General features: G+C 40.9%; 1 protein-coding gene across 2 annotated transcripts; it reads left to right on the top strand.

Annotated features, from left to right (window-relative positions):
- The first annotated feature begins 2628 nt into the window (after positions 1 to 2628).
- Positions 2629 to 18059, top strand: LOC143279675 (transcription elongation factor S-II-like). 2 transcript variants are annotated; one of them, XM_076583753.1, is made up of 10 exons: positions 2629 to 2698; positions 4280 to 4365; positions 4893 to 4961; positions 5522 to 5633; positions 6382 to 6630; positions 7256 to 7309; positions 7805 to 7959; positions 8420 to 8566; positions 8985 to 9056; positions 15303 to 18059. In XM_076583753.1, exons 2-10 carry the CDS (start codon positions 4297 to 4299, stop codon positions 15309 to 15311), a joined length of 936 nt encoding a protein of 311 aa, XP_076439868.1. In that variant the 5' UTR covers positions 2629 to 2698; positions 4280 to 4296; the 3' UTR covers positions 15312 to 18059. The 2 variants fall into 2 exon arrangements, with proteins under 2 accessions (XP_076439868.1, XP_076439867.1); XM_076583752.1 differs by having other exon boundaries at positions 2635 to 2716.
- Positions 18060 to 20787: the final 2728 nt, after the last annotated feature.

The following is a 20787-nucleotide window of genomic DNA, read 5'->3' as shown; positions in this document are numbered from 1 at the left end:
GTGACCCACCCAGTTTTGAACCGGGAAGGGCACTCAGAATGATTTGAACCAGGAAGGGCACTCAAAATGATTTTGTGCGGGTGGATGTGCTGACAAACGAATGACCGGAAAGGTCGAAGGGTAGAGACCGAACAAAGCGCGTTCCACTGATCCTTTAAGGGGTTACCCGGCACAGGGCCAACTGAACTCGGCGTTCCACTGATCCTTTAAGGGGTTACCCGGCACAGGGCCAACTGAACTCGGCTTTCCACTGATCCTTTAAGGGGTTACCCGGCACAGGGCCAACTGAACTCGGTCCCGTAAAAAAAAGAAAAAGAAAAAAGCTTTTTTTACAGAAACCAACTCTACTGTGTGTGACTGGACTCCAGAGTCATCGAAAGATACTCGAATAACGAGCGACCCACCTGGCCCGGGTTACCATTCAGAGACTGGCCACCAAAATGCTGGGACAAGGAGGAAGGTGTCACAATGGTTAAAACATTCATCTGCCAACTGAATACAAAGAGTCCGTAAGGATGTGGGTTCGAATCCCGCTCTCGCTCTTTCTCCCCGGCAATTTGATTGGAAAATCAATCTGAGCGTCTAGTCTTTCGGATGAGACGATAAACCGGTCTGAGGTCCGGCCGTGTGCAGCGACACTTGGCGCACTGAAAAAACCCCAAAAAACCCATGGTAACGAGAGTCAGTGTTGTCCTCTGGCAAAATTGTGTTACATAAATCCTCTCCGATACGGGCACACAAATATAGGGCCTATATGCATGCACCCAAGGCCTGACTAGTAAGCGTCAGTGCTGGGTCAAGCTGCTGGCCAGGAATCTGCCTAGCAACTGTAGTGAATTGTGGAGTGATGGCCTAGAGGTAACGCGTCCGCCTTGGAAGCGAGAGAATCTGAGTGCGCTGGTTCGAATCACGGTTCAGCCGCCGATATTTTCTCCCCCTCCACAAGACCTTGAGTGGTGGTCTGGACGCTAGTCATTCGGATGAGACGATAAACCGAGGTCCCGTGTGCAGCATGCATTTAGCGCACGTAAAAGAACCCACGGCAACAAAAGGGTTGTTCCTGGCAAAATTCTGTAGAAAAATCCACTTCGATAGGGAAAACAAATAAAACTACACGCAGGAAAAAATACAAAAAAATGGGTGGCGCTGTAGTGTAGCGACGCGCTCTCCCCGGGGAGAGCAGCCCGAATTTCACACAGAGAAATCTGATGTGATAAAAAGAAATACAAATACAAATACAAATAGTGTAGCTTATATGGATTTGTCAGAATTGACGCTGTGACGCATCCTTGAGACTCAGTTGAAACTGAAACTAAAACTGGACAAGAGTGGCAGTCCTTTGTTGCCGCGCTTCAGTTCATGTTATTACTACGGGCCGCGACTAACTAGTGGGCGCTGAACATGTACTAGTAGTCGTAAGCAGTTTCAGTTTCAGTTTCAGTAGCTCAAGGAGGCGTCACTGCGTTCGGACAAAACCATATACGCTACACCACATCTGCCAAGCAAATGCCTGACCAGCAGCGTAACCCAACGCGCTTAGTCAGGCCTTGAGAAAACAGTTGTGCGATGTGTCCCATGGTTGCTGAAGAAGAAGAATACAGTCGCAAGATATCAGGATACACCTTAACTTGAAGATATTCTTAGTCATTGGTAATTAAATAGATAATTTGCAAAGTGAACTTACTCAGTGTGACTGAAGTAATGTTCAGTCTTGATCAAAGTCAGTGAAACTATGATATTTGAACAAATCAGTCACCACTCGATCAGCTGCAGCTGTCATTTGAAGAACATTCATTGTCACACAAACAAGGATTTTTACTGGATGCCGGCGTCGACTGACAACAGTCATTCCTTGACTGAGGCTCCAATACAAACCTGAAGAAACTGGCCATGTCTTACATCCACATGTTGCCATCGGCGAGTGCAGGCCGAACATCCGTACACTAGCACGCACTGCACGCGCGCGTGCCGGCGCACTGGCGCACACTCAGTGCACAAACACCGTGACTGACACTGACACACACACATACATACACAACTTACGCACGACTTACTTTGTGTGTGTGTGTGTGTGTGTGTGTGTGTGTGTGTGTGTGTGTCGGTGTGTGTGTGCGCTTGTGCGTGTGTGTGTGTGTGTGCGTCAGTGTGTGTGTGCGCGCTTAGAGTTGACTTCATCAAGATTTTGCGCCTTATAAATATTATTATTAGTAGTATTTTTATATATTTATGTATTATTTTTCATTTTATTTTATTATTTTTATTTTGTTGTTATTTTATTTTATTTTATTTATTTATTTATTTATTTATTTTTTTCTCGAGGCCTGACTAAGCGCGTTGGGTTACGCTGCTGGTCAGGCATCTGCTTGGTTGATGTGGTGTAGCGTTTATGGATTTGACCGAACGCAGTGACGCCTCCTTGACGGCTACTGATACTGATACTTTCGCACACGACACACACAAAACACGCGCACATATACACACGCACATACATTATCACCATCAAACATACGAAACACACACATACGTACATGTAAATTAGGCCTAGCGTTTGAGTAGGCTTGTGTCCTGTGTTGCGTGTTATTTGGGAATCGTAAATCTTTCCGAACAAATTAGGTAAAAAGACGTATGTAAAGTGTATCAACAGAGGCTGTGGTTTCAAAAGAACGAGCGTGATCTGTGTGAATCGTCACTTTGTTCAGTGCGTATTGGAAATAGTGTAAGGCACAAATATTATGCAGATGTAAATGCGTTTCTTAATGTCCATGTCTATAGTCAGCTGGGTTGAATTTATTTTACAATTGGTGTTTTTAGCCATGAAATCTGATTACGAGATGTTATTGTTCGATCGAGGCATGATGCCGCCATTTTGATGGTTCACCACCATGGTCTTACACTTGCTACAGCACATTGTTACACTGCTCCGATAGTGATAGTGACTGTAGGGACTCTCAGTGTGTGTCAGGACTAAAACGTCATAATGGGATCATAATTGATTTACTGTTTTTGTTGCATTATGAGTAGCTTGGGATCGCAGTAAAAAATTGTGCCAAATGTGGCGGCAATCTGATAATCACATCGTCTCTAATGTTATACTTGTCACTCAAAATGATAATATACAGGCTTGTTGCTTTTTTTTCCTACCAAAGTTTCTTCTATGAACAATATTCTTGAAAATTAAAGACTAGGCCAGAACTTTGGAACTATATTTTGAGGCGGTAGGATTCTCACATTGAAAAATATGTGTCGTGTAAGTCACTGGTTTCGCTTCCAGCATTGTCCAGATTATGTCCTGAATCGGAGGACGGTTTACTCCCTTAATCAGTATTTTTGGTTAATGGATTAATTGCATTTACATATATTTCTTTATATGTTACATATGTGAAAGAGCTTGGAAAACTCAACAAGGATCATGTTCAAACTCAATCCACTAGTGGTTTTTACTTTTGGTTTGAACAGTGAGTGGCCATTGACCTACTTTTATATTTTTGTTTCAGTAGTCATTAAGGATCACATGCGAGCCTTAAAAGCTTTCCCTCACATGTTCAGTGTTTAGGTGTGGTTCTGCACAATGTGGGAAATCTGACCTATTGATCTTAAAATCAATGAGTCATTATCAAAATTAATGGGTCAGGAAACATTTATGTCCCTTTCTTCCACCCCCATTGGGAATGCCCCATTTTTCCCCATTCTGGCATACAGTTTTTCATGTGTACATTGTTGCACTCTTTTATACACACACATGTGAAATGGTGTGTGTGTGTGTGTGTGTGTGTGTGTGTGTGTGTGTGTGTGTGTGTGTGTGTGTGTGTGTGTGTGTGCGCGCGCGTGCGTGCGTGTGTGCGTGCGTGCGTGCGTGTGGGTGTGGGTGTGTGTTGTTGTGTGTGTGTGTGTTGTTGTTGTTGTTGTTGTTTTCAGTTTTTCCGGCTGCTGTTGTTGACTGCTGTGAAATGTGCACATTATATAAGAAAAATACATTTGCACTGAATAAGCATGCATTGAAATTATAAATGCAAACAATTAAGTGCATTTGTACACCGTGCATATATTTATAGTACAGTCATTTGGTACAGACATTTAATTCATTTGTTGATTATATTGAAAACTGAATGAAGCACTAAAATAATTGATAGTGTTATTTAAAAAAAAAGAATATTTTTTATTATTGGTTTCAGATCTTTAAATTTTTTTTTTTTTTAATTGGTTTCAGATAGATCTGTGAATAAAGGTCATCATCTTCAACACTGTATGTTCATTTGATATTTCTTTGGTTGATTTCCAGCTGTTATTCACTTCAAAATGGGATGTGAAGACGATGTTCTACGCATTGCAAAAAAGCTTGACAAGCTGATTTCCAGTAACACATCAGTAAGTTCCTTTTCCAAAAGAATCTCTTGTGCTGTACTGTTGAATGAAAATAGTGTTCTTAGTGGAGGTGACCCATAGTTCTGGTTTATTGTGACTTGTGTCTAAATTTTGAGGGATCATTTTGCAGACTTTGATATTTGCCATTTTATCAGTTTATGGGAATTTAATGAGTAACAGCATTTGTTTAGGGTACTGGACTAGGCATTGGAATTTATGCAGCATTTTATTACTTAAAAAAAAATTATTGTAGTTTCTCTTTTATGAAGCATTTTATTGACTTTTTTTATTGTGCTTTTTTTGTTTGTTGTTTTTATGCCATTTGCCATATTTACAATACAAATGATCTATGTATTTGAATTCTAATTGTATTGAATGAGTTCATTGATTTGCATGTGTTGTTGAATTTGTTGTTTATTCTTTGTCTATGATAGTATAACCTGTGAAAAGGAAGTGACTCATTTACTTCCGGCACTAAGTCATTCTTATGATCAGTTGGAAGCACTGATGAAAAACATCTTTTTTTGCAGGATCATGCCCAAGCTCTTGACCTCTTAAAAGCTCTGCAAGACCTGAAAATGTCACTTGAAGTGTTACAAGTATGTATTTCCAGCTTGTTTTAAATACTGAGAAAAATGTGTTTAAAAAGAAAAGGAATGATGAGATAGGAAAGAGACAAAGGTTTGTAAACAAGTTCTAATTTATTTGCTTTAAAACAGTCAAACAGTATTATCAGGGCAGAAGAAGAGACAGTGGGCAACAGCTTATAGTTGATGTTATTGATTATGCATTTAAAAATTGCCATATTTCTACTGTAATGCCCAGGGGTAACAAATAACCCAAAAAACAACACAATACTGCTTAGCACTGCTCAGGTTTCACTTTTCTAGTGTCAGTCTTTTGGTTTTTGTCTGTTGGGTATTACAGAGAGTTGCCCTCAAGGTAACTGATTTTCTCGTTTATGCTTGAAAAATTGTTTCAGTTAATTTGATTTGTGTTTGACTGGATTTGATTAACACATACATGTATATAAGGTATTAGCATATACTGTATTGAGATTGGGCAGTTTTTATTTTTGGATCATGCATGGTTGTCTGAAGTGCATCGGTTAGTGTATAAATGTGTGCTGTCCTTTGATTTGACTTGTGCGTGATTGCAGAAAACAAGGATTGGCATGACGGTCAACAACTTGCGGAAGGCCAGCACCAATGAAGAAGTCATCTCCCTGTCCAAAACTCTCATTAAAAACTGGAAGAAGTTGTTGCCTGCAGGTGATTCCTTGGTCATAGCCCCTCATCTGTCTCTTAAGTTTTTTCATTTTAATCAAAACAATGTTTATTCATTCAGCTATTTTTTTTTTCTATCGAGATACCGTTTGTTTGCTCAAAAAAAAAAAATTGTTTAGTGGGAGAAAAAAACAACATGACAAAGTTTTTTCTGTGATCATTTGTCGCAGCTTTATTGCAGCATGTAAGATGGGAAAGAAATGCACAACCAGCAAGTGTATGTGTGGCTTGTAGTGAAGGTGTTGCAGGAATTTGAGATTTAAATATACTGTACACATGTACACTCGCGTATTCAGTATTTTTTACACATTCACACACATGAAGCACTCTGTACAGAAACAGACTTTTGTGATTTGATAGTTTGTATATATTGTTTCTTCTTATGATGATGACTTTTATTATTCAAGTATTATTATATTTTCACCTAATTTTATTTTGGACATGTCCTACTTGTGTATTTGCCATGGTCTCTGATTCATTAGCTTTCTTTTTTTCTTTAGAACTGTACAGGGAATCTGAGAGTAAGACTGATATGGCGGTAGATATAGGGTTCCATTAAATAATAGCAAGAACAAACAAACAGTTACAACTTTGTTTTTGTTTGTTTTGGAGTCTACAACTTTATTTTTGTTTGTATTCACATTTTTTCTATTCACCATGAAATACATGTTTGTGTAGTGTGCGTTAAATCAGCAGAGCATTCTGTAATATTCCGTTATAAATGTTTGATCAGATGGCGGGTCCCAAGGAGGCCTCAGTCGCCAGTCTTCCTCCTCATCCCTTAGCCGCAGCAGTAGTTCCCAGAAGATGGAGGAGGGGGAGTCAGGAGAAGGGGGTGACTCACAGTCGGCCACTGGCAGCAAGGAGGAGGAGGAGGAGAAGGACGACAAGCCTCAGAATGGCTCCTCTCAAGTCCCCCCCACACAAGACGTTGTGCGACTCAAGTGTAGGGAACTTCTTGCCAATGCTCTGAAAAGTGGAGGTGAGCAGGTAGTGGTGTTGAGTCTGGTGTGTGTGTGTGTATGGAGTGTCTGTACGTGTATGAACGAGTGTGTGTGTCTAGCCTTTATGTTTGAGGATCAGTCTATTTCCAAAAGTCAGATTTCAGACCAGTACTGACTATTGGGTGTTTATGAGATAATTTCCCTTACAAGATTGAATAGAAGAAATAATGCAAAAGAAAACCATTTATTTTCATGTCAAGAGTGCCAACTACCTTGATTATTTCATTGCTAGGAGGCCAAACTTTGTTGTGTCAGGTACTAAATAAATACTGTGAGTAATTAGAGAGCATTCACTGGACTGACTGCTGCCATTTAGGGATTTCATGTGTACTCTCACCTGTCTTGGTCAAGTGCACAATCTTATAAATGTGCGCAATCTTGTTTATGAAATATGTTACCAGATGTCTATTTTGGGGCATGGAAATACATGTAAGAAATGTTTGGATATGATTATGCATGAATGCATTTCTTTGTGATCATGAGTTAATGCATTCTGTTGTGATTATGAGGTAACGCGTGAATGCATGTGGTTGTGATTATGACATGAGTCAGTGCTTCCTGTTGTGATTATGAATTAATGCTTGTTGATGTTGGCTGTTGCAGAGGTGCCAGAAAATGTGTGTGATCCAGTGGAGATGGCTGCTTATATTGAGGACGGTATCCTTCGTCTACTCCCTGTGTTGGTTGATAGTGAGAGGTTGTGTCAGTGTCATGCATTATACAGTGCTGTGAGGAAGGTCAGGTGACTGAAGTGTTGGGGAAAGTCAGTTTGTGTGTGCTGAGTGTGTAGGCCATCACTGATGAGAATGGATTATGTTCCTGTCAAAATTATAAAAACATTGCATGACACATGTCATGATATCATGGCCATGTGCATGAGTTCACTCAAACCAGAGTTTAGAGCATCAGTTGCCATCAGCAGTCAGAAAACATCAAATGTTGGATGATGTGTAGATTATTCTGCCAGATTTTTGCCTCCTCAGTTCCTATCATTGTGTCTTTTAAGTTCTCTTTATAACCTGGGGTATGGTTAGAACTGTTATTGTACCTTTTACTCTAGATTTCTACAGGTTTGTTGGTTAGTTTAAAAAATTATTACTAAGAGACCATTTCTGGTTTATTCTTGTTTCGGTGAGTACCTTAACTGCTCAGCCATATATAAAGAGTTTGGCAACACAGAATCCAAGTATAAGAATCGTGTTCGGAGTCGAGTGGCCAACCTCAAAGATCAGCGCAATCCACAGCTGCGGCAGAACGTCCTGGTCGGTCTGATCACACCTGACAGAATTGCCTCCATGACAGCAGAGGTCAGTGGGTTTCATTATCTTTTGTGTGAGAGGTTTCAGAGGACCGTGTGTGTGTTCCGTTGTTTTTGAGCTTGTGAGATAATCATATCAGGGAATGATAATATAAAGGTTTCTCTTTCCTTACTTTGTATAAAATCGTATACCTGTAGCTGAACTGTGAACACTTTTTGGGAATGAAATTACTGAAGATTGTTTATACATACATGCCCATTGTTTGACTCTTTTCTGTATATTTGTTTATGCATAGGCGTCTGCTGTATGAGCTTTTTTCTCTGTGATGTTTCAACTTCAGTGATGTACTCATTAAAGGTTTTGTTAATAATGTTTTCCTTGTATTTTATCCACAAACCTTTTTACTGAGTAGCGAATTGTACAGGTTGATGCTCAAACGCTGGGCGAACTGTGGTCATTCCATTGTTGTGTTTGGAGTGTGGAATGATGTTGAGTAAACTGTTTGCAGGAGATGGCGAGTGATGAGATGAAGGATTTGAGGGCCAGGTTGACCAAGGAAGCGATTGATGATCACCAGATGGCCAAGACTGGAGGCACCACCACTGACCTGTTCAAGTGCGGCAAATGCGGCAAAAATAACTGCTCTTACAATCAGGTACCACATGTTTGTTTAATGTCTCTCTTGGCTGCATAAAAGTTTGTGTTTATTACCTTGTTTAATATTATAGCTGCATAAAAATTTGTTTATTCCATGACTTGTTTCTCGTATCTGTGTGCTTTGTCTCTTTGTTGCATATACATTGGTGTTGGACTGTCCTTTGGTATGCTGACTTCATTTGAGTCTGCCCTTTTTATCATTGGGACAAGTAAGACTATCATAATGTCCTGCAGTTCCTTCAACTTAGCACTGTTTGTTGGCGAAAATGTACTTATTGATTAAATTTTTTTTTTTCCAGATGTGTATTTTGAATAAAGATTATAGCGCCTGGAGATGATGCTGTGAAAATTAAAGTGATAAAGGGCTTTGTGTTGTTTGGTGAGGTTCATTGAGCTCTGCTGTGTGTCTGTTTCAGCTCCAGACCAGGAGTTCTGATGAACCCATGACCACCTTTGTGTTTTGTAATGAATGCGGCAACAGGTGGAAGGTACAGTGGCTTTCCTCTCTTTCCTTTGTGCATGCGCATGCACGCACACACTCACACACACATACCTAGACCAAGATAATTTATTTATGCGCTTACTCATTTACACACACACTCCCCCCACCCCATCCACACACACACACACACACACACACACACACACACACACACTCTGTCTCTCTCACACATGGGAAATAAGTGCTTCAAAAGAAATAACATTTTACTTGAATGGCTGTAATATTTTTCGATATTTCTTACAAATTCAAGAGGATTTTGGCAGTGCATTTACACTATGACCACTTCTGTAAGTATGTACTGTCAAACAATAAAACAAGCCAGATGACATGCTTGAAATGGAATAATGAAACAAAGACTGCTTTGCATTGTGTTTATGCTAGCACAATGGGTTTTGTCAGTTTATGTTCCTCACACGGCGGCACAAGGCAGCCCTTTTAGTTTTGGCGCGAAGCGGAGGGGAGAGGGATGAACAGCGAGCGAGCGCGAAACGTTGGAAAGGTGATAGCCTGGACAGACAGGCAGGCAGTATATGGGGCAGCGCTCTGGCGCACCACTAACTTCGCGCTATTCTCAGCGGAGCGCATGTTACACGGGCAGTGTGTACAGCTGTGAACAGCTTCGCTGCTGCTGATAAACTGTCAGAAACAGGGTTATGTGCTTTAAAAAAATAATACTCTATGTCAGAATGCAACAAGAAGGGCGCTATGGGTGTGAATGGATGTGTGATTTTCTGACAAATTTAACGATACCAAACATGAGTAGGTTTAATTTCCTACAGGCAGTGTACAAGCGGTCCAAAACTTAGCGAGCACACGAACATTCTGTTCGAACTGAGGAACACACACGAAACGTAGTTCAATTTCAACTCCGTGTTGTGTGTGTACATCGTTTTACTTGGAGATAAAACTTATATCATGATATACATGCATGTCTCCACGATACAACTGGAAGGAAAATATAGCCGATACGTTACCTAGAGGTGGCAGACCGCCCCGGAATTAGTGTCAGTATTTAACGATCAGCTCCACTGAGAACTGCTGCCAGCCACTTAAGTTTCACACTTCTCTCAACATCACGGGAAGAGAGACGGACAGACAGACATATATGCAGGGACAGACATACTGAGAAACAGAGGAACGTGTACGGAGAGAGAAAGGGGAGAGGCACAGAGAGAGAGAGGGAGAGAGACAGACGCACAGAGAGAGAGAGAGAGAGAGAGAGACGCACACAGAGAGGGAGAGAGAGATTTTCGCCGACTAGATGTTTTGCGTGTCAGTATGTGTGCCTTTGCTTGCGACATGCATTTGGTCAGTCTAAAAGATACACCTTGACGATACCATGCTTTTAGTAAACGATCACAATGTAACGTACTGACATGCATTTGTAAGTTCTAAATAATAAAATCCATTCCTACCTGAACTTATAAATCCGTATGAACTCCTTGTTTGTAGTTGGTAATCCACTCAGTTGAAGTGTGACACTGACTAAACTCAAACATTTTTTTTTCTTTTCTTGTTTTTTCCTTACAATGTGTGTGTGCGGGAGGGAGGGATTCAGGGTGGAGAAAAGAACAGGGCTGAAAATTTCTTTATTCTTTACTTTTTGATTTGTGCCGTGATTCTCCTGCTTGGGGTACGACTTGCTGAAGCATGGGGGAGACAATAGTCATGTGCTCTTGCATGATGACACGCAGTTTGTCATCTTGTGACTGCATCCCTAATACTTTCTTTTTGAGTGAATTGACGACTGCGTGTGTTGCCTCCCCCCCTTGTTCCCCGTGTAGTGCCAGGCCAAAACTGTGAGAATGAATGAATGGAATGCAGTGATTTTCTAGGATGTGTTGCTTGGGAATGATGCGTGTTTGTGGGAATTGTTGGCGGAAGAAAGACATGTACTGTTTGATGTCACTATCCAGTGTGTCAACGTCACTGTCTGTCAAGGGTCTTTGATGTGAGATGTTTACGTGAATGCGTGAGAACAGCGTGTTTAGTGTTTTAAACTTCTGGGAAATGTTCCTAGCTCTGAGGTTTATGTCCGCGTCTTGAGTCAGTTCACCTGTTTTGTTGACTACACTGTCACTGATGTGTTCTATTGTTTCTGGCTTGAGATATTTGTGACAGTGGTTTCCAATGAATGATGCTCCGTGGTATGCCTGTCTGTGTATTTTATGCTGTTGAAGTACAGCATCTAAGTGTTGTGTGACAGGGCCAGCCAGGTGTGGAAGGTCAAGCTGTGTCTTGAGATATTCAATGTCTGCATCTTTTTCTTCTACCATGTCTGCTAGCTCACGTTGCTGTTTTTGGAAATCACTGAGTGGTGTACTGTCTCCTTCAGGCTCGTTAAATACAATCCTAGTTTCTAGCAATCTCTTTTCTTCTTCAGCACTTTGGATCTGACTCAGCTTGTCTACAAACTCAGAAAAGGCTGAGTCGCTGTCTATCTGTTTTCCCTGGCTGGCTATTGACTCTCCTATCCTTTTGTCAAGAGAATGACACTCCCCCTCCAGCAGGTCATGGTGTTTTTTTACCACTCCCAGAAGAATGTGCAGGTATGGGGGAGCTACTTGGCTAAGTTCTATGTCAACAATAGGCTCCCTGACTACATTGTTGTGCAGGCTGGCGATTTTCTGCTTGGAGTGTTTGTATTTGCTGTAGTCTGTCTTGATGCCCTGTAATGTGCGCTGTGTGATGTTGCCTTCATTGCAGTGAGGTGGATTTTGTGTTTGTGATTTGGATGCTGTGCAGTATAAACATGGGTGTGTCCCCTGAGCACCTGAAAGTCCATACAGTTTGAGGAGAAAGTCATAGTCCCCAAACAAGGTCACTTTGACTCTCTTGTTTCGCCATGTCATTGACTGCAGAGCAGCTAGCTGTTCTTTGTAGGGTTCTAAGATTCTTCTCAAATTGTCTGGACTGTCCTTGCAGTCTACAATGGCCAGGAGACACGTGTTGTGTTTTGAGTTGGGGTTGGTGAGATTTGCAATTTGAAGCATGAGTTTGAATGTCCCCCCTCCATGGTCCCCTCCAATTTTTACCCATATCTCATCCTGTGGTATTCTGTCATCATGCCATGTCAACTTGTTTTCTCTGTCGTACTGCTCTAATAGGTTTTCTACCATCTTTGGAATGTCTTTGATTTTTCCTACTGTTGTTTCCTCCTCTGTTTGTCTTCCCTCTTTATCAATAAAGATGAGTTTTGTCTTTTCTATTTCTACCTCCCCAAACATTGCTTCTTTCTGCACCTCCCTCTCCTTCCTTTCCCCTTCATGTTCCACACCAATACTGGCATAAAACCTCTTTTGTATCCTGTGTTGTGCCCAGCTTAACCCCATGGCGGCTCTCAGTGCAGACCCTTGTTTTTTGGTCACTTTCACTGGGCCACATCCAGCAGCTTGCAGTATCTGTTGTCTGTGGCTGTGAGCTGATCTTTTGATTTCTGACCCCTGCTGTTTTACTATGGCTTCTTTACTGTTCCCTGAGATGTGCTTTCTGATTTTTTGCATAATTTGAGACCGTTTTTTCTTCAGAGGAGATGATGCTATGGCAGATGATTTACGGGGTTGTGTGACTTTTTTCAACAGTATTGGCTGACCTCCAGTTTTGCATCTAACTGTTGATTTGTCTCCTGACTGAAACAATTTCCTGCGAATCAGTCGTGTGCATAATTTTTCTTCTTCTTCAGTAAGAGATTTATTGAGATCTTCATCCTCTGAGTCAACATACACCGTCTTACGTTTCAATTGTGCGATGGGTGATATAGCTGCGTCAGTGACAGGTGTTTTGGGTGTTATTGGAGATGTGTTTGTGCACAGCGTTCTTGTTTTTTTGACTGGTGTTGATGTGGACTGACAAAATGACGTTGACACACTGTCGTCGGTATCTAAGCAGAGGTCAGACGGATCAAAACTGTCATCCGTGCATTTTTTTACGGGTGCTGATCGTCTTTTTTTCGGACGACCAGGCTGACTTTTTGAGTGATGAAAAGAGCATGTTTTGCACTGATCCAAAGATAGATCTGGATCGAAAGTTGTCCAGATTTCTGACATTCTGTCAATGTCAAGTGCAACATTTTCATTTGCAGTTTTGAACTGAGAATTTCCATGAGTATGTTTCATTTTTATCATTTTTTTGTAGCACTTGATACAAATGCGTGTGGGATGTTTGCCCTCTTCATCATTCGAAACATCTAGACCGAAAAAACGAAACAGTTCAGAAGAATACTTGGCACAAAGTCTTGCATTCAACCCCTTGTCTTTATCTCTTCTGAGAACCCGCTCACCACACACACGACACATATTATCCAAACATCTCAAGTGTTCACTGAAGGTGTGTTGCCCAGTCAGCAATGCTGCCACTACCGCACCAGATTCCATTTTTGTCGGCACTCACACACACACACTTAGGTCAAATAACTGGATGTAACACAAACACTCGGACAGTGTCTGGTAAATCACACAACACACTTAAAGTTCACATTCACTGGAATCATGTACACAAAAATGACAGCAAACAAAAACCAGTGTGCACGAATATGATGAAATGAAAATCACTTAAACAATACACCTTTCTCTGCTGGAAACATAGGCACAAAGAGCGCGGCGCGCGCTCCCCTTCCCCCCCCCCTCCCATCCCAGTGGAATCTAGGTCAGCAGCCGTGCTCCTGACCGCTCACTGAACTCTGAAACTAAATAGCTCTGCTGGAAGTTAAGCGGCACAGCCGTGCTCAGGGTAACGTTGTGTAAACCTGTACACACATGCATATACAGTGACATGCTTGAGCATGCATGCATGCATACATGAAAATGTGCACACACAGTATACACAAATTGACTGGAAGTCAGAGTTGGTGGCATTCGAGAGGGGAGGAAAAAAAAGTCTTCAGATTAACATGATTTGTGAACCAAAACAGGGTATATATGTTTTCCACTCATCAAGTGTTAGTATGCCATTTATTATTAACCTGTTTTGTGCCTGTCAGCGGTTCAAATGCTCCCTGAAACTCCTTCAGTTCTCAGCTCTCTTTTCAAGGCCCTTAGATTTCAACCCTTTGGCATCCAAGATGTGATAGATTTTTGTTAAATCTCCATGTAAAGGAGCCTTCAGCAAATGCTGTTGCTACGGAACAGAAAAGCAGTGGATGTGTTGTTAGTATTTAAAAGACTGAGAAACTGTTTCAGCGATGTGAATGCAAAGAATTTTGGTGCAATATCAGTGGACTGGAGCAGTGTATACAACAGGGAGAAAAGCTGCAGCTGTAGTTTGCAAGCCCATTGGCAGTCAGAGTGCAATGTAAGAAATGATTCCATTAATACAGTAAAAGAAACAAGTGTTCTTTCTCCAAAAATAAGTTCACCGCAGCTTCTTGTGACTGAGTGCCAGTTCTTAGTCATTGTTCATCAGTCTGCACTCACTGTGCTCAAAGACTGATGTGCTGAAGTATTTGTATTTGTATTTCTTTTTATCACAACAGATTTCTCTGTGTGAAATTCGGGCTGCTCTCCCCAGGGAGAGCGCGTCGCTGCACTACAGCGCCACCCATTTTTTTGTATTTTTTCCTGCATGCAGTTTTATTTGTTTTTCCTATCGATGTGGATTTTTCTACAGAATTTTGCCAGGAACAACCCTTTTGTTGCCGTGGGTTCTTTTACGTGCGCTAAGTGCATGCTGCACACAGGACCTCGGTTTATCATCTCATCCGAATGACTAGCGTCCAGACCACCACTCAAGGTCTAGTGGAGGGGGAGAAAATATCGGCGGCTGAACTGTGATTCGAACCAGCGCGCTCAGATTCTCTTGCTTCCTAGGCGGACGCGTTACCTCTAGGCCATCATTACCTCTAGGATGCTCTGTGGACATTGCGCTGGATCATGTGAAAAAATTTATGCAACATTTTAAGCGAAATGTCCTTCACGGTAAGACTGAGCTGTTTGCTACAGACATTACATGATTGGCTGACCATCTGATGATAAGCAGGTTCAGCAGTGGCTTACCATATTCAGGTCCGTACATGGCTCCATTCCTCTGCACGTTGAATTTTTGAAAACTTTACATCTTGAATTTAGTTCTCAGTTCTCTGTGTGAACCCAAGGCTGCGGCAGAATGCCCTGTGTGTGTCAGTGTAGCAGGCCATTGAAAATGACACATTTAAATGGATTTCATTTGTTTTGAACAGAACTCTTAGAGCACTGAAACTGGGCAAGTTGTAAACACAGCAGTTTTTTGTGTATTGCAGTTTTGCTGACGGACGCCAGAGTGGGTATTCTCACTTCAAGGGATCATCTGTCATCTTTGTGTATGGATTCTGAGAGCTGTGTCGTCTCTGTGTACATTCAACGTCACTTGACTGTTTCGGTGCCATGCACTTCATCCCATCATGTCGGCCACCTGGTTTTATGGACTAGTAGAGAGTGGTTTTTGTGAATAGTAGCGGAAACGCTGGAGACTTAATGTGTATTGATTGTTGATTGGGTTTGCTGCACTAACAGAGAGCTGCTGTGTAAAGAATGGAGCATGGATCATACAACTGGGGAAAAGAAAATTGTTTGCTGTTGAAATTCTACTGTGCTGTCAACCTTTATTTACCCATTTTATTTTATTGTTTTGTCTGAACCATTTTGCTTGAAAGCAGTGAAAGTAATTGTGTCATTTTGATAGCTGTCACATGTTACTCTCAGTCTGCTCTTGAATGATCATACCTGTTCCTAATTTTGGGACTGGTTATTTAGTGGATTACATCTGTATACTTGGTGGAATTGTCATGTTTTGTGAACATCGTTGTAAGTGAATTTTTAGACCTTGTATCAACAAGTTATCATTTTCATTGGATAATAACCTTTTTTGAGTAAAGCACTTCACAGATGTATTAAGTTTCCAGGCTGGTTACCATCGGTACAAGAGAGTGAAAAGGCAGATTCAGAGCTTGAGTCTGGTGATGTTTGCTTGATGTTGCCAAGTCCTGGTATTGACCAAGTGACAAATTCAGATGAATTTCTTATAAACTGTTATCTGGAACCTGGCTGAGCAGCATTCTCCAGTGTATATTGTTTGGTAAGCTGAGGGTCTTGATTGTGAAAGAACTCAAGTGGGAGGCCATCAAAGTCCATTGTAATCTGATCTGAAGAAACTCTTGTGAAGAGTAAAAATCGAATGTTTGTTTCTGAATTTTAAAACTTGATGGTTGGGGGAATGTATATGTTTATGTAAGGGGGTAAGGGTGGGGACTATGGGGTGTTGGTGGCATGGAGGTATGTATGTTTTTCTTGCTGTGCTGTTTTCTGCATCATAGACAAAAAGAGTAAATGAATGTCTGGAGCTGTATTAAATGTTAACATCATAACTGTATGAAGGCATAGCTCTAGTGAAGACTTCGGTGGCAGATTTGGAGATGGATCTATTTGAATTTAGTTATCTGTATTCTCGGTTATTTCCCCTATATCATCTGTTGTAGCTGTCACATCATCAAAAGTATTTTAGTTGCATCAGCGGTAGCATTTTTAAGCGGTCATGTGTAATTGTTCAGTTTTTATTGAGTGTTTCATGTTGATCAAGATATCATGAGAATGGAAGATTGATTGAAAAAGAGTTCTCAGTGTGAAATTAGCTTTTGATTATTTTTTGTGTAGAGACTTTAGTAATTTCTGCTAGAGAGACTTTAGAAGCTTCAGTTAGAGAGTGGTTCCATACTGAGTTCTCCATGGCTGTCTTCAGTCTCCCACACTGTGCAACATGTTCCTGGAACATGTCATGACTGATACATTAACTCTCTCCATCAAAATATTGCAAGCGGAAGGCTCTTATACTGAAGAGGTGAATGTTGACAAAGAATACCACAGTTGTTACGACGGAAGCTAAAGGTTGGGTCATTGAGACACCCACTGGACATCCGAGGGGTCTGTGTAGAGGAGAAGAGAGGACAGGCCGTACTGAGTGAGTTAAACATGTCAGCATTGGGGGAGGAACCATCACTTCCTGTAGAAGGAAGGGGGAGATGAGGAGTAGGTAGAGAAAAATGATGGAATAACATTGCAGAATGGACAGGAAAACCATCTGCAGTGACCCAGGTTTTTACACACAATTGATAAACCTTGAAAAATGTGATGATTAGTTCTACAGTGTGGCACCCCAATGACTCTGAAAGAGTTAGGGGAGAAAGATAGAGAAGAATATTCTCCTTGACTGTTGTAGTTGCACAAATGTTACCAACTTTGCTGGAGTAGCAGTACAGAACGTTCTTGTTGTTTCTAAGGCTTATGTTCTGTTATTCATGAAGGCTACTTGATCTCAAACATGGTTTCAGATTGTCAGATTTCATTGGATGAACATGTGTCTCTTGATTTGACCTGAGACAGGGGAGAAAAATGTTTTCTTTTTGGTTTGTTTTATTGGAGAAAAATGTTTTGAATGATATTCTAATTAATGATTTGATCACTTTAATGTGAAGGAAGAATGAAATGTTTGTCTGATCAATTGAATTTATGTGTTTTCATCCTGATGTTTTAGCAGCACAAATCATGTATGTTAGGAAATTGATGACTGAAACCTCTGGGAAGTGGTATGAATCAGCAGAATAGAAAGGAGACGGTGACTGAATGGTTTTAAATGAACTGACACAAAGCCTTCACAATCATTGAGAAAAAAAGAAAAAAGGATACATTCAATGATTCATTGTGACATTGCCATAGAATGCTTGTACAATCCTGTCTGCAAAATAAGTTAAACCATTTTTGACAAAATGCTATGTTTGTGTTAAAGCTCTCAACAGGAAAGGACAGTCTTGATTATGAGCATTTGGTAACCAGTCCAGCCATTTTGAATGAGTTAAAGGAAAAAAAAAAAGCAAATAAACAAAAAGGGAATCACGATAGTTGCAACATTTTGGAAAAAAAAGAAAAAGAAAAAAAGAAAGAAAAAAAAAGCCATTTTCAACCAGTTCAGTTTTTTTTAATGCTCAAAAACAATTTAAAAGCTGATGAACAAGACAAGAAGGAAATATTTAGCATAATTTTGTGTCTTTTTTTCTTTCTCATTTCCATTTATATTGAAAAAGAGAAGGAAAAAGTATAAAAATTGGTAAAGGGGAGACCCTTTGTTTTCTCAGTTCATTACTGCGGTGTTAAAATTTTAAATCCATGATTGTAGTTGAATATCAATGTATTTCTGACTCCTGTTTCACTCAGTTCCCATGCACAGACCCCTTTTGTTTTTCTTGACAACTGGCAGATTAATTTAATTTTTGAAGTACTTGTGCGCTTATTTTTGTTAAAATTTGTTAGGGATTTATCTGTAGCAGCCTTTGAAAATGACGTACGCTGAAATAGTGAAAAATTACACTGGTATCGTTCTCTATATTCTTGTTTAAAAGACAGAGTATGTTGGTGACAGGATTGTAGTTTGACAGCACTCAGAATTGTGGATTATACTGTGGAGTCTTCAACATCATTACCTAAGCTGGTTATCATGTGTTATAAAGGAACAGTGTAATTTCATCTGTAAATACAGTGTGATTGATGTGGATGTGAACATTATCACGGTACACTTGTGTCAGGTGTTTTGTGACATGTCTAGGTGAAGACGTGTGCATGGCTGCCGAAAATAAACAAAAACAAATATTACCTATTTACCTGTGTGTGAAAGTATACAATTCATTTCAAGTCTTGAAATAATTTTCCCAGAATATTTTAATTTGAACCAAATTCTTTCGTGTGCAAGGCAGTAATCGCAGAAGCATGTCGGGAACATCTGACTGTTCTATTGTGTGTAGTAATTGTGTTGTGGACTTGAACATGATGGACTGTAAAAGTATTAAGTTCTTCATTATGGTGTTCTGTGTGATCACAGGGCTGACTGGCGCAGTTCTGTGCTTTGAACGATTAGATGGTCTTGGTGTGGTCTGATGGTTTTAAATTTTGGTTTGTAGTCATGAAATTTGGAAGCTGCTTACATCCACTGCAGTTATTCTGCTGTGCTGTCGATTTGTAAACCAGTTCTTTAGTAATGCAGTTTTTTTTTCTGTTTTTTTTGTGAAAAAGTAAGATAAATAAATTTCTGTGTATATTTTCACTAAAAGAAACGAGTTTTTTCATTCTTAGTGTCTTGACAACTCTCTCCACTCAACTGTAGAGGGTCACATTTACTGCTTTTCCTGGGTTCTGTCTGTTTTAAAATGTGTGATAGTCAGTCATGTTTGACCATGACCATCAGAACAGCAGAGGAGGTAACTGTTGTTCGACTATCTGGGCTAGAGTTTGATAATAGTGGAGAGCTGTCTTGCCCAAGTTATATCCCCACTCGACAGGCGCAATAGCCGAGTGGTTAAAGCGTTGGACTGTCAATCTGAGGGTCCCGGGTTCGAATCACGGTGACGGCGCCTGGTGGGTAAAGGGTGGAGATTTTTACGATCTCCCAGGTCAACATATGTGCAGACCTGCTAGTGCCTGAACCCCCTTCGTGTGTATATGCAAGCAGAAGATCAGATACGCACGTTAAAGATCCTGTAATCCATGTCAGCGTTCGGTGGGTTATGGAAGCAAGAACATAGCCAGCATGCACACCCCCGAAAACGGAGTATGGCTGCCTACATGGCAGGGTAAAAACGGTCATACATGTAAAAGCCCACTCGTGTGCATACGAGTGAACGCAGAAGAAGAAGAAGAAATCCCCACTCTCTCAGTCAAGAGGGTTTTAGGACAGTCAGTGTTGGGATGGTTCCCAAAGGCCAACTAGCCCCCAAGGCTGCAGCACTAAAAACCAGTGCAATCTTGCCTGCTAGTTCGAGAGCCACAGTCCTTCACTTGTAAAGGGACCAGTGTTGCTGCTCAGCAGCACACACAACCCCCAAAGTTAGGATCGATTTGTTTTTCAAACTTGGTTGTTGCTTATCAATAAAAATACAATCATATGGAGCATGGATAAAAGGTGTAGTGCACAGAAAAAACGAAAAAGGTAATGTGAAAAGTAGCACTAGCAGTTCAATGTTCAAACTGTCCTGAATGTTTCTCAGTAATGCGAGTCATCAATTAATTTTAAGCTGTGAATTACTGGGAAAGTGAACTGAAATTTGGCACAGATGACCCATAGAAATTTAGGTTGTTGGGTCAGCTGGCCCCAGCTGCTGCTGTTCCAGGATAAGTGTTGTTTCATTTGTATCATTCTCTTGTCATACCCAACACTTCCAGACAAGTGTGCCTAACTTGTATCATTCTCTGGCCTTACCCAACACTTGCAGACAAGTGTGCCTCACTCCTGTCATTCTCTTGCATTACCCAACACTTCCAGACAAGTGTGCCTCAGTCCTATCATTCTCTTGCCTTACCCAACACTTCGAGATAAATGTTGCCTCACTTGTATCATTTTCTTACCTTGCCCAACACTTCAAGACTACAAGACAAGTGTGATTCACTCCTGTAATACTTATCCAACACTACAAGACGAGTGTGCTTCACTCCTGTAATACTTACCCAACACTACAAGACAAGTGTGCTTCACTCCTGTAGTACCCAACACTACAAGACAAGTGTGCTTCACTCCTGCAATACTTACCCAACACTACAAGATGAGTGTGCTTCACTCCTGTAATACTTACCCAACACTACAAGACAAGTGTGCTTCACTCCTGTAGTACCCAACACTACAAGACAAGTGTGCTTCACTCCTGTAATACTTACCCAACACTACAAGATGAGTGTGCTTCACTCCTGTAATACTTACCCAACACTACA

The sequence above is a fragment of the Babylonia areolata genome, chromosome 3 (assembly GCF_041734735.1).
Source record: "Babylonia areolata isolate BAREFJ2019XMU chromosome 3, ASM4173473v1, whole genome shotgun sequence".
Lineage (NCBI taxonomy): Eukaryota > Metazoa > Mollusca > Gastropoda > Neogastropoda > Buccinidae > Babylonia > Babylonia areolata.
The sequence above is the reverse complement of the archived record's forward strand: the minus strand, read 5'-3'. Positions and strand labels throughout refer to the sequence as shown.

Excerpts from the sequence above, each read along its gene's own strand:
- LOC143279675 (XM_076583753.1), top strand. The coding sequence starts at position 4,297 with ATGGGATGTGAAGACGATGTTCTACGCATTGCAAAAAAGCTTGACAAG. Across the intron at positions 5,634-6,381 it reads GAAGAAGTTGTTGCCTGCAG|ATGGCGGGTCCCAAGGAGGC; the intron begins GTGATTCCTTGG and ends ATGTTTGATCAG. Across the intron at positions 6,631-7,255 it reads CAATGCTCTGAAAAGTGGAG|AGGTGCCAGAAAATGTGTGT; the intron begins GTGAGCAGGTAG and ends TGGCTGTTGCAG.